This window comes from Gossypium arboreum, chromosome 2 (genome assembly GCF_025698485.1).
Source record: "Gossypium arboreum isolate Shixiya-1 chromosome 2, ASM2569848v2, whole genome shotgun sequence".
Classification (NCBI taxonomy): Eukaryota; Viridiplantae; Streptophyta; class Magnoliopsida; order Malvales; family Malvaceae; genus Gossypium; species Gossypium arboreum.
This window is the reverse complement of record NC_069071.1, coordinates 105,807,664-105,823,899: the sequence shown is the minus strand read 5'-3', so window position 1 is coordinate 105,823,899 and position 16,236 is coordinate 105,807,664. Positions and strand designations below refer to the sequence as shown.

General features: G+C 30.7%; 1 protein-coding gene across 2 annotated transcripts; it reads right to left on the bottom strand.

Annotated features, from left to right (window-relative positions):
* Positions 1-1,304: 1,304 nt before the first annotated feature.
* LOC108466688 (potassium transporter 5) lies at positions 1,305-4,673 on the bottom strand. 2 transcript variants are annotated; one of them, XM_053021396.1, is made up of 10 exons: positions 4,443-4,673; positions 4,142-4,364; positions 3,812-4,060; positions 3,653-3,691; positions 3,314-3,574; positions 3,172-3,224; positions 2,955-3,069; positions 2,609-2,863; positions 1,820-2,468; positions 1,305-1,762 (listed from the first exon to the last, which is right to left on the bottom strand). In XM_053021396.1, the coding sequence occupies exons 1-10, from the start codon at positions 4,632-4,634 to the stop codon at positions 1,405-1,407; spliced, it is 2,394 nt and encodes a 797-aa protein (XP_052877356.1). In that variant the 5' UTR covers positions 4,635-4,673; the 3' UTR covers positions 1,305-1,404. The 2 variants fall into 2 exon arrangements, with proteins under 2 accessions (XP_052877356.1, XP_017622551.2); XM_017767062.2 differs by having other exon boundaries at positions 1,305-2,468.
* Between the last annotated feature and the right edge of the window lie 11,563 nt (positions 4,674-16,236).

Genomic DNA, 16,236 nt, shown 5'->3' with positions numbered 1-16,236 from the left:
CAATTTGGTCACTCCCGTTAAAATCACAAACGAGTTGATGTGGTAGTTAAAAAACTCAGTATAATAACAAATTTAGTCTTCAACTTTTACATATTATATCAATTTATTTATAATTTTAAAAATTTATTTCTGGTAACCACTATTCTAGAGCCATGTAATTGGGGGTTCTAAGCTTGTGTGCCATCTCTAAGCTAGGCAATCAAATTCCTAATAGTAGATATGGAATACCAATATCCCCTAGAACAACTTAGTCAGTTTCATTAAGAAGAAAATTTAAAAGGTTTAAGGTTAAGAACCAAAATCCCTTTCGAGTGCAATTCCAAAATCCCTTGCATCAAATTGGTCCCATAAATGTACACGTTAGATATATCAAATGTAAATTAATTACTCAATTGTTATCTTAAGCATTAATAAGAAAAAAAATTACATAATGTTCCATCTATTAAGTACATCCCTTCAAAACGGAAGGCAACGAAAGCTCACCAAGGGTTTCCTCATAAAATTTCATAACAATACATATCTGCAAGCAAAGAAAACAAAACTCATTTCATAAAAAGATAATCAACTTTTGTCTTGAAAGCAAGATAATCTATATTAGCTGCAACACCCACATTTCCACATATAATAGAAATTTCCTAAAAAGAATAAATATTAATCACACATTGGCACTTGCAATATAAATCATCAATCTTATCCAGCAAAGTCCTCATATCATCCGGCTTAACGAGATGCAGCATCTTGATGGCAACTTCATGGTACTAATCATATTCGTTAGTCAAATGATGATAAGTTGCTAACCAAACATCGGCAAAAGGCCCCCTTCCAATTATATGCCTAAGTTTCAATACCAAATAGCCAATTCTTAAAATCAAAATTAAATCGATATAATATGTAAAAGTTGATGGTTAAATTTGTTACTATACTAATTTTTTAGTTGTCGCGTCAGCTTGCCATTTGTAATTTTAATGGGAGCGACCAAAATGACCGAATTATGTAACGTAAATACTTAAATTATAAACTTTTTTTTATTTTGAAGGCCTAAAATGAAAATTTATTATAATTGGGTGGCTATTAGCTTACCCCTAATTAAATCATAATTTAATTTATGCTCATCATTATTACCCAATTTTTGCTTATATTCTCTTGACTTAATTCCAGTATCAAATTTTTTTTTGTTTGTTTTAGCATTATATTGAAATTATAGACATAAAGTCTAAATAGAAGAAAACAAAATATAAAAGATCATATAACATATGGATGCCATAAATGTGCTTAACAACTGTGTGTGTAGTAACATTGCAATCTTTATTAACCCGAAGCAAAGATATATTTTATTGAGAAATTTACCACACTATACTTACATATATATTTTATGTAAACTCACTCAGTATTTCATCAAGTCCTTTAAATCTCGTATGTCATTCCAACCCTTAGAAGTCTGGTTTGTGGTATCATCATCACTTTCTCCCCTTGCCTGAAGTTTCTCCTCAGAAAATTATAGCCATAATCCACAATCATCCTCTTTGTGTAGGAAGAATTGGGTTTAGCCATCACTTCAGCTTCTCCTAGGAGGTATATAATTCCTTCATCCTTTGCTTTCTGAACAAACTGAATCTCTTCTTCAGCTCCCAGTAAGGGTGGGGCTGCTGATACGATCCCACTCGACGAGTTATTTAATTTGGCCACATTGAATGACTGGATGGAGGCTGAGGAACGATGAGATTGGTTGAGTTGGTTCAGTGTTTCCTCCACAAAAACAGCCCTTCTACTACTTCCTTTATCTTTTCCTTGATTTACTAGAATATTGGAGCTCTGGGGCGGGTTCTCTACAACTGCGGCCTCTCCTTCAGCCATGAAATATTCATGACGAATGAATTCCTTCAGCTTCTCAACCAGTTGTTGCTCAAACTCTATGGGTGTTCCCATGAAATCCTTATAACCATATCTTACAACACAACGAAACATTCGATACTCTCTTGGTTCGATATGTCTGAAGAGAAAACGCTCCTCTGGTCTTACTTTACTGATTGGAAGTTTCTTAATGGAGACAAAGACTAGAACTGAATGCATGGAAGGAATGCTAGAAATGAAATGAGGAAATATGGGAGGTATGCCTTGAACCAACTCCGAGTACAAAAGACCGATTCCTGGTACCCGGTTTATCCTTGGATCGTCCACCAGTTGCTTAATGTATTCCTTTGAAACCTTATTGTTGAGCTCAAATTCGTATCTTTTTTGGTGCACGTAGTGCCATATTCCCATGATTGTCATTAGGATAAATGAGAAGGCCAGTGGAAGGTAGCCACCTTCAACGAATTTATACAAGACTGATGAGAGATATATGGCCTCTATAGTGCCGAAGAACACACAAAAGAGAGCGATCCATAATATGCTTGTCTTCCATATAACAAGCATGATAAGAGTAACCATACATGTTGTGATCACCATTACAGCTACAACAGCAATTCCTGTAAACCCAAGAGAAATGAAGTGTTATCCTTGATATTAATTTCACTTAACTACAATTCATATACCCAAATAAACTTTAGAATAAATGTTAAGTTTTGCATTTTAAATTTGTTGAAATTTGGGTTACAAGCTTAATTACCATATGCGTGACCGATGTTTTCTGTGGTTCTGAACCCAACAGTGACTGCAACACAGGCAATCATGAGCATGTAGTTGACTTCTGGTATATAAACCTGCCCCTCATACTCAGTGGAGGTGTGGACCACATTAACTCTTGGAAAACATCCCAGTGTTAACGATTGAGAGATAATTGAAAATGCTCCTGATATCATAGCTTGGCTTGCAATAATGGAAGCAGCTACAGCTACTACAAATGTTGGCCAATAGATTGGATCTACATAATATCCAAATAAATTACATTATTCATTACAGAACTTGTTTTCGAAGCATCCCTTTTCATACTCGTCTTAACAAAAGATGTTTACCTGGAATAGATTTGTAGAAAGTGTCCCCAACGTGTTCAGGGTGTTTTGTGAGGTAGGCAGCTTGGCCACTATATACAGTAAGTAAAGCAGGCAAGGTAATAGTGGAGAAACTAATCTGCAAATCCATGCACAAACAAATGTTGAATAATATATATGTACAATAGTTTCCTATCAAACCATCCTATTTTCTACAGGTTGCGTGAAGTAAATAACTTACTTGAACTGCTCGAACATTGAAGTGACCCAGATCAGCAAACATAGCCTCAGTTCCTATTGTCAAATGTCCATACAATTTAGACATAAAAGGGAAGGGTATCAAAATGACAAAAAGAAATGAAGTAAAAGCTGGAAGCACACACCTGTAATGCAAAGTACTACTCCTCCAAGTGATATCCACCCATCCTTACCGCGTCTTTTGAAGTAATCCACTATATACAACGGATTAAACGCACGTAATACACCCCAACCATATGTGAATAGGTTGTACAAACCAATGCCACTTAGGAAGGTAAACCACAGGCATATGATTGGGGCAAATGAATATCCCACTTTGTCAGTTCCAAATCGTTGAACGCAGAACAGGATGACCAGAATTACCACAGAAATTCCCACCACAGCGTCTGAATATTATTCAATCATTTTACATCAATACGTGTATTTATGCAGGCAAAAAATGGTTGAAGAAGTAAGAGTTATACCTTGCCCTAAGGAATCGATGCCACCAACCGCAGAAAGAACTGTGGAAAAGAAAGAATATTATATTACTGTAAATGAGTTATAAGTAAAAGGTGAATAAACTCACTATCTTGATTGAATTGATGGTAGTGACAAATTGTGAGCAGATATGTAGGGAATACCTGAGATAGATGGGGTCAAAACCCCATCACCTATAACCATTGAAGTCGCAAGGATAGTGACCACGAAAATAGTAAGTTTGACTTTTAAACTGTTCTCCATCTTTCCTCTAATTTTATATGCTCGATTCAACTGGCTGGATGGAGTGTCCAACTGGTAGTTAGACAGCTCTCTATCCTCCGGTTGTTGATTCGGAAGTAAGCTCAGTTTCACATGTCGGCACAACAAAGAATACAGCGCAAATGTTCCACCTGATCATCAATCATATAAATTAACTATGGTAAATAGTGCTGACCGCGTAGCTAGGTAGGAATAACTCTATTTAATTTTACCTTCACCGTTGTCATTGGCTCTCAAGACAAGGAATGCATACTTGAAAAAAGGGATTAGAACTATGGAGTAGATGATGAGGGAAAGAACCGCAATAAGGTTATCTTGGTGACCAATACCGTCAGTGAAAGTACTGGCGTATACATAAAGCGGAGATGTTCCAATATCTCCGTATATCACTCCAATAGACTGAAATGCTAAACTCAACGTCCTCATCCAATCCACCTGTACAAAATTACATAAAGTAAACAAAAGCTTGTAGGTTTAGGCAATAAATAAATGAGTGTAGTCCGGAGTGAGAACCTTGGAATGGGGGGACTTGGTTGAAGAAAATGAAAGTCTGCCAGCCTCCAAATTGAGAGAATCCACACGGCGCAGCTTGGCCCACGAGAACTTTCGTTCTTTTAGTCGGTTTTTATCAGCTTCTGCTGCTGCCATCTCTATCTCCTCACCTTTCTCCACATTCTCGGCCATACCTGCTTTGTTCTCTTCCATAAGTTGCGATGACGGTGAGAAATGAAGGGTTGGCAATTTATTTATAGGCATTAAGGTCAAACGATCTGGATTCAATGTAAGCTTAACTTAATTTAATGGATTTATAATTTGATTTATGAATGAATGGCATAATATGCAACATGTGAACAGCATTAAAAAAATTATTTGCAAATAGGAAAATTCTTTTTTTTTAAAAAACAACTTAAATAAGGATTTTAATTTCTAATTCATCTCAATTTTATACCTTGATTTCCATCTTGGCATAGAAGTTAATTTGGAGTTTTCTCTTTAGCATTTCTTTTTGGAATATTTTATTATTTTAACATTAAATAAATAATTAAATAATAAATTATTTTGGTTAAAAAAGTAAAACTACCATCTAATAATGCAATAAGATAATATAAAATAAGTTGATACTATCTTTTGAATTTACATGGTGCTGCAGAAGAATTTACTTATATACATATAAAATTAATATAATTTTACACATCAGTTAAATTTATCATAAATATATTTAAATATTAATCATATAAAAATTACGACAACATAAATAAATGTCTTTCCAATAAAATAAATTACATTCAAACAATTTTTGTGAGGAGAAAATTAGTAAAACTCAATAATACATTGCTGATGTATGCCAAGTCTAAAATAAAAATATAATAAATTAATTTCTTTTTCCTTCTCTTTCCAAATAAATGTACAACGTTAGACATATTATTTTAAGAAATTAGTGTTGGAAGTGGTGATCCTACATATGTCCTACGTTGTACCTTTAGGCTTGGAAGGGAAGATTATGTTATCATAGGATCTATTAAAATGGCTTTCATAGAATAAATTAAATTATAGGAACATGATAACATTGAATAATAATATTCATACTTTATTTGATGCAGGGTAAGATTTCCATATGAAATAAAAATATTTCAAAACCTTTTAGGGGTTGATATTATTATAAAAAAAATATTATATCCACCTTTTAAAAGAGAGTGTTGGAGTTAATATTAGAAGGAGAACCAAATAATATTAAAATAATGCTAAAAATACAGACATTGACTTTAAAAGCAATACGTGAATAGAAGCATCATCACCAACGGGGCCTAAGTCATTGAAAGAGAGATGGAATGAAAAAAACTAATATATTATCCTGCATTATTGCAATAATTCTTCCAACCATTTTATATTCCTTTTTTTCAATACCACTACAAGACAAATATAGCTGAAATTCTCAATCTCGAATTTTGGACGGTTATACCTATTTTGGAGACTTTCATTAAAAATATTTATAATTTAATTATTTAAGTATTTAGGGGTTTTTATTTAAATTATTGAATTATTTAAAAATTTTTATTCAAGTTATTGGACTGTTAAATTTTTTTTTAAAAAAGTTTTGCCAGCAAACTCTAAGTCACAATTTAACGATCAATACGGTCGATCAATACCGATCGACGAGTAGAAGAATATAATTTATATCCAAGTTGATCCGATGATTAGTATTAAAGATCGGAGAACAAGCTATTTGAATTTTGATTTGTAAATTCGTGACGTACAAAATTGTTTCATAAAAAAAACTGAACTGTAGAATAAAAGGAGAAAAATAGTTTTCAATTAGTATAATCAATGTAAATAAATAAAGTCATATAGAAGTTCAATGACTTAAACAAAACTTTTAATAATTTAATAATCAAATAGGAATTTTCTTTAACTAAGTGATTAAAAGAAAATTTACTCATAATTTAATTATTAATAATATAAATTATTTTTTTCCACTTTGCTAGAGAATTCAATCAGTTTAGCAACCTCAAAAAAAAATCATTTTGTTCACCATCTTGATGGCGAATGACATTGACTTCTTAAAATTACAAAATAAAAAATGTAAAGTCAACTGAAGAAGTACGAAATTGTTGGAAGGTGCTGGGCAGTTTCCTCACGGGTCCATATCATTTTTTTTTTTAAATCAAGAAATTTTTTATCGATAGTAGTGATTAATGTGAAAATTGAATATCGATAATGATAATGAACCATAAAGGAAAAGAGAAAGAAAAAAACACACAGATTTTACGTGAAAATTCTTTTGAGAAAAACCACAGATAATGGAGAAAAAAAATTCACTAACTGATGAATTCAAACTTCTAGCAAGAAATATATCGAAGGGTTAGTGCTAGGTTAGCCAAAAATCAAAGTTTATCATAAGCTTAATCTAAAATTCCTGAAAAATTAGCCTTTTATGATTACATTGGCAATAATCCGGCAAAAGGAGGATTATTCAGAGCGAGTTCAATGGACAACAGGGATGGAATAGCCGTTGGATGGTTAAGGCACCCTATCTTTAGAGATAAAGACGGGCGTTAACTTTTTATAGGTCATATGAATCCATCTGATTTAGAAGAGAAGAATTTACAACAGTATCTCAATTTCAATTCAAACATGGGTTTGATTCACACTCCATGTCTTGAGAAATATTTACCATTTGAAAAGCGGAAAAAACGGAGTCTTTGTTTAAAGAAATGCATTGAGAAAGGATGGATGTATAAAACCTTTCAACGAGATAGTGCTTTTTCAACTCTCTCAAAATGAAATCTATTCCAAACATATATGCCATGGTTCCATATTTCCACAAGGTACAAATATCTAAATTTGATATTTTTAGATACTTTTTCAGACCTATTGCGGATACTAAATAGCAGTAAAAAATTTGTATCAATATCCAAAAAATTGCATCAGTCGAATGATACAAGAGGAGAGATAATTACGTCTATTTATAGGTTTAAAAATATTATTTTAATCAAAGTCTAATTGAAGCAATGCAATAAGGTTGAAACACCTTATTCAAATCAATATTAAATAGAATAATTGTACTTATATACAGATTCCACTTGCGTAGTCAGCTCTTGGCCTTCACCCCATAGATCCTCCTATCTTGCCATTTTTTTTAACAGGAATTTGAGTTACATAACTCTAACAATTAATCTTTTCATTACGAATATTCTTCAAAACTTAATTTAGTAATTTATCGTTAAAAACATATTTTATATTGATATTTTTGCTATACATTAACCCAAATGTTTGAACACCTTTTAACAAAATTTGAAGTTTATAAATATATATTGGTGAATTATTACAATAAAAAAGCAAAGCTCGAATAAGAAACATGATTTGCGCAACTCGAATCTAGATCACACCTGGGGCAATGAACACCATTGACCAGTAAACCATCACATGGGTTCAAAATTTGAAATTTTACTTGAATAATTATGCATTGATATTAATGTTATACATTAGCATCTTCATTACCATTTTTATGGCACCTTATTTCATTTAACTTATTTCCCTTTCTCAGCGATCAAAAGTTTGCATTTGGAGCATTTTATTATTTTCTTAAAATATGTTATAATTTTTATATTTTTAAATTTTAAAATTTAAAATTTAGTTTTAGTATTTTTGTTTCTAGGATTTTAGTCTTTTTACATTTTAGATTTTAAAATTTAAGTTTAACTGTTAATACTATTAAAATTATTTTATTAAATTTAAATTTATTATAAAATCTTTTTTAATTGAATGACTAACAAGTGAGATTTTTTTACTTTAAAATGTTGCATTAACATATTTAACAGAAAAAAAAAAGCTGCGTTAATAGCTAAATTTAAAATTTAAAATCTGAAAAGTAAAATAATTAAATTTTAAAAATAAAAAAATTAAAATAGAAAATACTAAATACTAAATTTATGAAGAATAAAAAATTTATGGTATAATTTAACCATTTATTTTTAATTAGGATTAAAATTCCTTCTCCAAATTTAGGAAAAAGGTACTGGGAGGCTTACATCTTCTGGATACAGAAAATGATAAATAATTTATTTCAATAATTCCACAAATATAAAGTATGGACGCCAAACTCAATTATTAATGTTTTTTATATAGTCATTTTTTATTGATAGGGTAGCAGTACAGATCCTCGTTTTTGTTATATACAATAGATTGTATACACTTTCCAACCCAACAGTAGAAAATCTTTTATGGGTTAAGAGTGAAGAGGTGATTGAAGTGTACAAGCAAAAAAATATGCCAAGGATAAAAAAGGAGGCTACCTACGGCAGCCAGATTTGATGGTGTTAAGGAATCATTATTTTATGGAAATTTAAATTAGAATGGCTAATTACATCATGCTTACTCAAAATTAGTTCCATTCTAAAGATTGTTGGAATAGAAACGAATGGATAGATTAAATTCAAAATAATGTAATGAGTAAAGTAAGGAGAAAATTAATATATGATATTTGTTAACACAATTAAGATACAACGGTCTTACGTCTATGGAGTCTTGTCCAGTAAATAATTTTATTCAACAATTATTTGGATTACTTATCGGTTTTGTAACACCTTTTACCCGGTCTAGTCGTCGGACTCAAGCAATAAGGTGCTACTAACAAACACAAAACATTTACAAACAATTTATTGTTCAAAAATCTTAAATAGATATCAATTCATCACATATGAGCAATTATGTCATGTAGTTTAATCAATTTTGGGTTAATATCGAGCTTACAAAAGCTTAAAACTAACCCGACAACAAATAGTGATCAAATTGAAACTAAAACAAAAAGATGGGAAAAATTTGTAAACAAGAGTCACATGGTAGTGTCCCCTAATCATGTGGAGATGCTAAAGCAATGTGAGATGGGACACACGGTCATGTAGGCAAACCATGCAACAAACTGATGCCATGTGGGGTTGGAGTCATACGGCCGTGTGAACAACCGTGTACACTCACCAAGGCCGTGTGAGTCAATAGTGTAAATATTCGAAAATATGTCACACGATCGCGTTGTTGGGCAGTGTAACAGACTGTGACCATGTGCACCAAAAATCAACCAAATCCTACAAGTCATACAGTCGTGTCTTAAGCTGTGTAAGGCACACGGTCGTGTGTACCTAAAATTACCTTCCAAAACAAGCTATTCAACCTACATACACTTAGGCAACAAGCAACTATTCAAACCACATCCAATCCAATTCAAAAGCATCAAAATCAAACCAAAATCATCATTTATAACAACCAACCTAAATGCCTAGCCAATATGTCATAGTTGGCACCTCAATTAACTAATTGAAAACTAATCAAAGCCCATATTCATACCAACCTAATAAACCTTCAATGGCACTTTCAGTATTACCAAATCAAATATCTAATAACCATTCAAGCAATCTCATGTTTTAAGCATCAAACTTATCAATTCATTTCCAACACATAACCTAAGCATACCATCCACCATTCCATAACCAAGTATCAACCAAACCACATCACATAGCATAACATTTCTCAACCATTAAATCATTAGACATATGAACCAAGCTACCTGACAAGACAACAACATGACTATTTCCATCACATACATATACATCTATATACATAATCTCCAAAATGCCAACGAAAGACAAAATGATCATTTTAACCACAAGACATCCTAGGTACCTGCCAAGACCAAAATGATCACATCACCAACATTTGAGTTCGGGATTGCCACTAGATGCTGAGTCGATAATCGAGTCATTACGTACCTAACCTACACACAGGAAAATAAAATCTTACACTGAGTACAACTCAGTGGCATTTCTATAATTTGAATATAAAAACAAAACATAATACATTTAAAATGCTCAAATTAAAATTAAATGATGCTATGCAATTAACATGCCAAATGCGCAAGTTCATATATTCATTGATCACTTCAAATACATTTACTAATATTGCTGTTGAAACCTTTTTTTTTTTAAATCAACTTGTTATTATTATTTAAAAAAACGAAGATGGAGTTGCCACCAATCATTTTTATTAGATGTGATTGAATCACCTCAAAATTTGATCATTTTAATAAAAGGTTAGATTTACTAAAATGATGATTTTCGGTCTACGAAATCCAGGAAATGAGTTCGGGAGTCAGTTACATACTAGGAAGGATTAGCACCCTCATAACACCCAAAATTGGTACCTAGTTGATTACTTGATATCTTAGTGTCAAGAATTGAGAATTCAAAGAAAATTTAAGATATGATCCTCTTTTTACATAATGTTATTTGATGACGCCTATATTAAATTTTAATGAGGAGGTTTTCTTATTTTGGGTCGATCAAGACTAAAAGCCATGTCTCGTAAGTTAGGGCACAAAATCTCGAATTCTCAAAAAATAAGAACGCTCATCGTTTAATTATTAACTAAACCTTATGAGTTTTCATTTTAAATGGGATATTCGATTACTTCAGTTCAAGGAGAAAGTCATACTCCGTAAGTTAGGAGCATGACCCCTCAAATTCCCCAAATAAAGAATACTGCCTCGGTCTTAAATTATTTCTTATGTGTTTGCGCAGAAAAACATATGAATCTATGTAACAATATTTACAATACACAATGATGGCAAAATTATGACATTAACAAAATAACAACATAAATAATAAAATAAAACGATAATAATATAATGAATACAATAATAAGAAATTATTATTATTCAATTAATAATACTATATAATAATAATGATAATAATAGTCAAATAATATAAAAGGTATGATGATAATATAATTATATCCAAAATAAAATAGTACTAATAGTATTAATAGTATTAACATTTAAAAATAAAGGACCAAAATAAAATAATCAGGAAATTCAAGGGTAAAAACATAAATTACGCAACTTAAAAGGGTAAAATTAAAATAACAACAAGTATAGGGACTTAATTAAATAAGCAGGGATTGAATTGGAAGTGCAATAAAATTTAAAGTATGAATTAAGAAAAAACAAAAATAGAACATAAAGGATCAAATTAAAATAAAATAGAAAAGTACAATGACTCAAAGTGAAATTATACCAACCCATGTCATCTCCTTAGTTCAACTGTGCGTCAAAGGACTGATTTGCAAGGAAACTAAAATTATGGGGTAAAAATAAAAAAATAAAAAAGGAATAGGATGAAATTAAAAAGGGGTAAAAAGCAGAAGGACCAAAAAGGAAATTAGACCCTCTCCTTGAAAACATGCAGATCCTAGATTAATCCGGATCAGGTCATCGGGTCGGTTCTTAAAACGACGTCATTTTGGACATCTGAAGCTAAGTCCAAAATAATGCCGTTTCAAGTGGGTTATATAAGTAAAAAAAAATATTAAAAAAATTCATTTGCATCCTGTTTTTTTATTTTTTTTTTAAATCTTTCTTTCTCCTGTTTGTTTTCTCTCAAGCCATCCTTAGGTCGGCCATGAAATCCAGTGAGCCTCCGCCGCAGCCACCAATCATCGACGACTGCGGCTGCAGCCTCCAGTGGCCAAAAATTCCAAAAAAGTCATTTCGAAGCCTTGGAAATAGATCCAAGCACTACAGCAAAACAGGTTTTTCGTGGCGTTTGTACAAAAAACGCCGCTATTGATCAAGCAAACAACGCCGCAAAATAATTCATCAACACACCGTCGTTTTTTGTTGAGCGTTAGTGACATTAGCGGCGCTTTTTGGAAAACGCTGCTATGGATCGAGCTTTAGCGGCGCTTTTTGAAAAATGTCTCTATAGATCGAGCATTAATGGCGTTTTTTAAAAAACCCCGCAAATTAATCCATCAACACGCCGTTGTTTTTTGTTGAGCCTTAATGGCATTAGCGACGCTTTTTGAAAAACGCTGCTATAGATCGAGCTTTAGTGGCGCTTTGTCAAAAAACGCCGCAAAAAACATTTTAACTGTCTATTTATTATTTAAATGGTTTATTTATATTAATTAAAATGCAATTAAATTTTTAATTGAATATTTAAATTCTTCAAAAAAATAATGACACGTAAAAAAATTGAAAATAAAACATATAAAAATATATGTTAAAAATGAAAAATTTAAAATACTATTATTTAAAACAATTTTAAAGCTTTTTGGGTATGTGACTGATTGTTTGTCAATTTATATATTAAATAAATTCTTATATAATCTTAAAAGAGATAATATTAATTTTAAAATATTGAAATTATCATTATAGTTTAAGGTTTATGTTTTAGGGCATATCTTTTAGGGTTTATGGTTTATGAGTTAATATTTTAAGGTTTATGGATTATGGATTATGGATTATGGATTATGAGTTTAGGAATTATGGTTTATGGTTTAAGGGTTGGGGTTTAGGATTTTAGGGTTTAAGGATTTATGATTTATGGTTTATGGTTTATGGTTTTAGAATTAGAGGTTTAAGGGGTAAGGGTTAAGAGGACAGGGGTTAGGGGTTTAGGGTTTAGGATAATTAGTGTAAAAATATATGTTAAAATTTGAAACACTATTATTTAAAATAATTTTAAAGGTTTTTTGGGTATATGACTGATTTTTTAATTTATATATTAAATAATTTCAAATTTTAAAGATTTCAAATTTTCAATAATTTTCAAGATTTCAAATTTTATCTAATTCTTTTAAATATTAGTTAAATTTTAAAAATTATTTATTTAAATGAAAAAATTGAAATACTATTATTTAAAATAATTTTAAAGTTTTTGGGTATATAACTGATTGTTTTTTAATTTATATTGTTTTTAATTTATATATTAAATAATTTTAAATTTTAAAGGCATTAGCGGCATTTTTATTATAAACGCCGCGAAAGGTATGCAATAGCATTATGTTTTAAACTAAATGGCGTTGGTTTATCGGATTTGTTAGTGGCATTTTTTGTAAAGCGCCACAATAGGTTAGGATTTAGCGGCGCTAGGGTATAAACGCTGCTAAAGATTATTTTGTTTAAATCAAAACGTCGACATTTTATTGGTTTATTAGTGGCGTTTCACCGAAACGCCACAATAGGTTATTCTTTTAGCGGCGCTGTGATAAAAACGCCACAAATGTTAAATTATTTTGGGCAAAACAACGTCGTTCTGTTCTCTTCTTTTTTACCCACACGATAACACTTAAACATTTTTCCCATTCTCCTCAGTTCATTTCCCCTCTTTTCCCTAGTCCCAAATCCCTAAAGTATTATCACCCCTTTTTCCCCAATTCGACATCCGAAATCCCTAATGTAATAACCCCTTTTTTCCCAATTTGAAATCCCTAAAATTCACTCTTCCCACCTGCCATTGATTTCCCATCTATCTGGAAGCAGAAAAAAAATTTTTAAATAAGGAAATTTTAATTTTTTATAGTCTATATATTTATAATTCTTAAAGGATTAAATTGAATTTTTATAATTTTAGGGGGGGCCAAAGTGCAATTTTACCTTTACTAATTTAAAATTTTAAAAAAATCTAAATGGCCTAAATGAAAATTTCCCATTTTAGGGGGGGCCGGGGCCCATGCCTGCCCCCCCTGGTTTCGCCCCTGCATCTATAGAAAATCGGATTAAGAAAGGCAAGGGTTTCAGAAGTTGGGTTTGGGGTTGAAGAAAACAGTTCAAGGTAAGAATTAGGGTATTTACTGATATTTGTGTATTAGCATTAGTTTTGTTATTTATTTAGCAATTTTTTGATTGGCTTTTTTAATTTGTTATAGTTTTTGTTACAGAGGAAAGGCTCGCTGAAGCTGCAAGAATTAAGGTAAAATACCCAGATAGAATTCCATTACTGTTGGACGACGGTAAGCTTCGATTTTTTGTGTGATTTAATTGGGTTTTATCAATTTGCATTTGCGTATAATGTAACTTACGGATATAATTATCCTTGCTACGTGATTGGTAATGTTGTAACAAGGCAATATTAATGATTAAATACTTCTACTTTTGATAAAACGAAAAATCGATGATGGATTTAGCTTGACAATATTATATTTCACCTTAACCCAAGACTGCATAGATTGGAAACTCAAGTGCAGCATCAAGGTTCTTAAATACTGTCACATGGGTTTGAATATAAAATGAGATTTTCCGTATGACATCATGATTTGCAGTTATTTCTATCATATATGGATCATCATAGAGCAATGATATCTTAATGTTAAAAAATTCCATGAACAAACTTTTCTATCAACTACCTAGTGGTCCAGCAGTGATTATAAATATATAGGATTCTCCCTTGGCTGCATCAAACTCATTCTTAGCTCTACGCGCATTACCATTGAAAAGAAACAATCCTTTTGTTTTTAGAGGAAATGGAGAAAATAAATAGAATAATGGAGAGTTCCTATCAATTCACTACTGCGATACTCCTTGTGGGGTTATATTTTTCCACTAGATTTAACATAGCAGAAACTGCTCCAGTTTGGTTGTTTTCTAGAGAATTACTAATATATTTAACTTCTTGTTTCTTGATGAGCAGTTGGATGGCCAGATATTGAAACCACGTCATGTTGGTAACTTAGCCTTTTGTTTTGATTTTGCGGTTTTAATTTTATATATGAAATTTATATTTGATTATAAATAACTAACAACATTATCGATATAATATGTACATAAACAATTATATAAATTTGGTTTTTATCCTTAAATTAAATAATTTATAACTTTTTGCTTTGGAAAATTTGTTAATGGATCATGTTTTTAATTCTTATTTAATTCTTGTTTATCCTTGGATTATTTTTTAATTTCATAGTTATTCATTGCTTGCAGGTGTAATTTAATTTGCTGGAATCGACTCTACCATCCAATTTTCAATTTCTAAGAGGTATGTATGTTTAATTTTGCTAAATCTTTATTTGATGTCTCTCCATTGTATGTATAGTTAAAATTCACAATTCAAAAATTCAGAAATAACATATAGAAAAAAAGAATTCATTTTTGTGCCAACAAGTTTATTGATTCTTTCCTAAGTTTGCTCAAAGTGAAATTCCTATATGACTACTAAATTTTAACTGTTGAATGCTATGTGCTTTAATCTTTAGCTGCACTATCTATTGAAAGAACTTGTAAGGAAGCTAATTGCTGAAACACACGATCTCAAGTTTTTATTTTTTCTATATTATATTGATTACGATTTATATATATTTACTATTTAGAGTTAAATCTGTTTGGACCAAATGATAGTAGTTAAATCTGTTTGGAGTTTTATTTTACTAGTTGCTACTAATTTCTTAATCAAGTTGCATGCAAAATGCTTATTTTACCTTACAAAATACTATGTTATAGTATTTGTAACTAAAATTAATATTATATTATAAAACACTGTTTATACAATTTTTTTTTTGAACAAAACTATTTATCCAATGTTTTGTCTCTTATTGTAGGGGAAATTTTATATTATAGTTATTTCATTTAATTTCATTTTATATTATAAAATTAAGTTTCACCTCCTCCTTCAATTATTCCAAATATTTCAATCTTATCAATAGCAACATTTAATTAAAACTAGGTTTCTGAATGTACATAATCATAATATATAAAGTTTTCATTGACTCATAGGTTGGGTTTCATTTAGTTCATCTTAAATTATTATTATAGTGACTGATTATAATAAAACTTACGCCAAACACATGTAAAGATCCTGTACTTTTATTATTAATTTTAAAATATTAAGATATTTTTAAAATACCATCGACTTTGGCGGCATTGATCATCGTTGCACAAATTTTATTTTGAATTTTAATATACCTTTTTAAAAAATTCAAATTCTTCTATAGAAATTATATTTTTTTGCAATTTTTAAAAATATTTCAGTTTTTCTAGAAT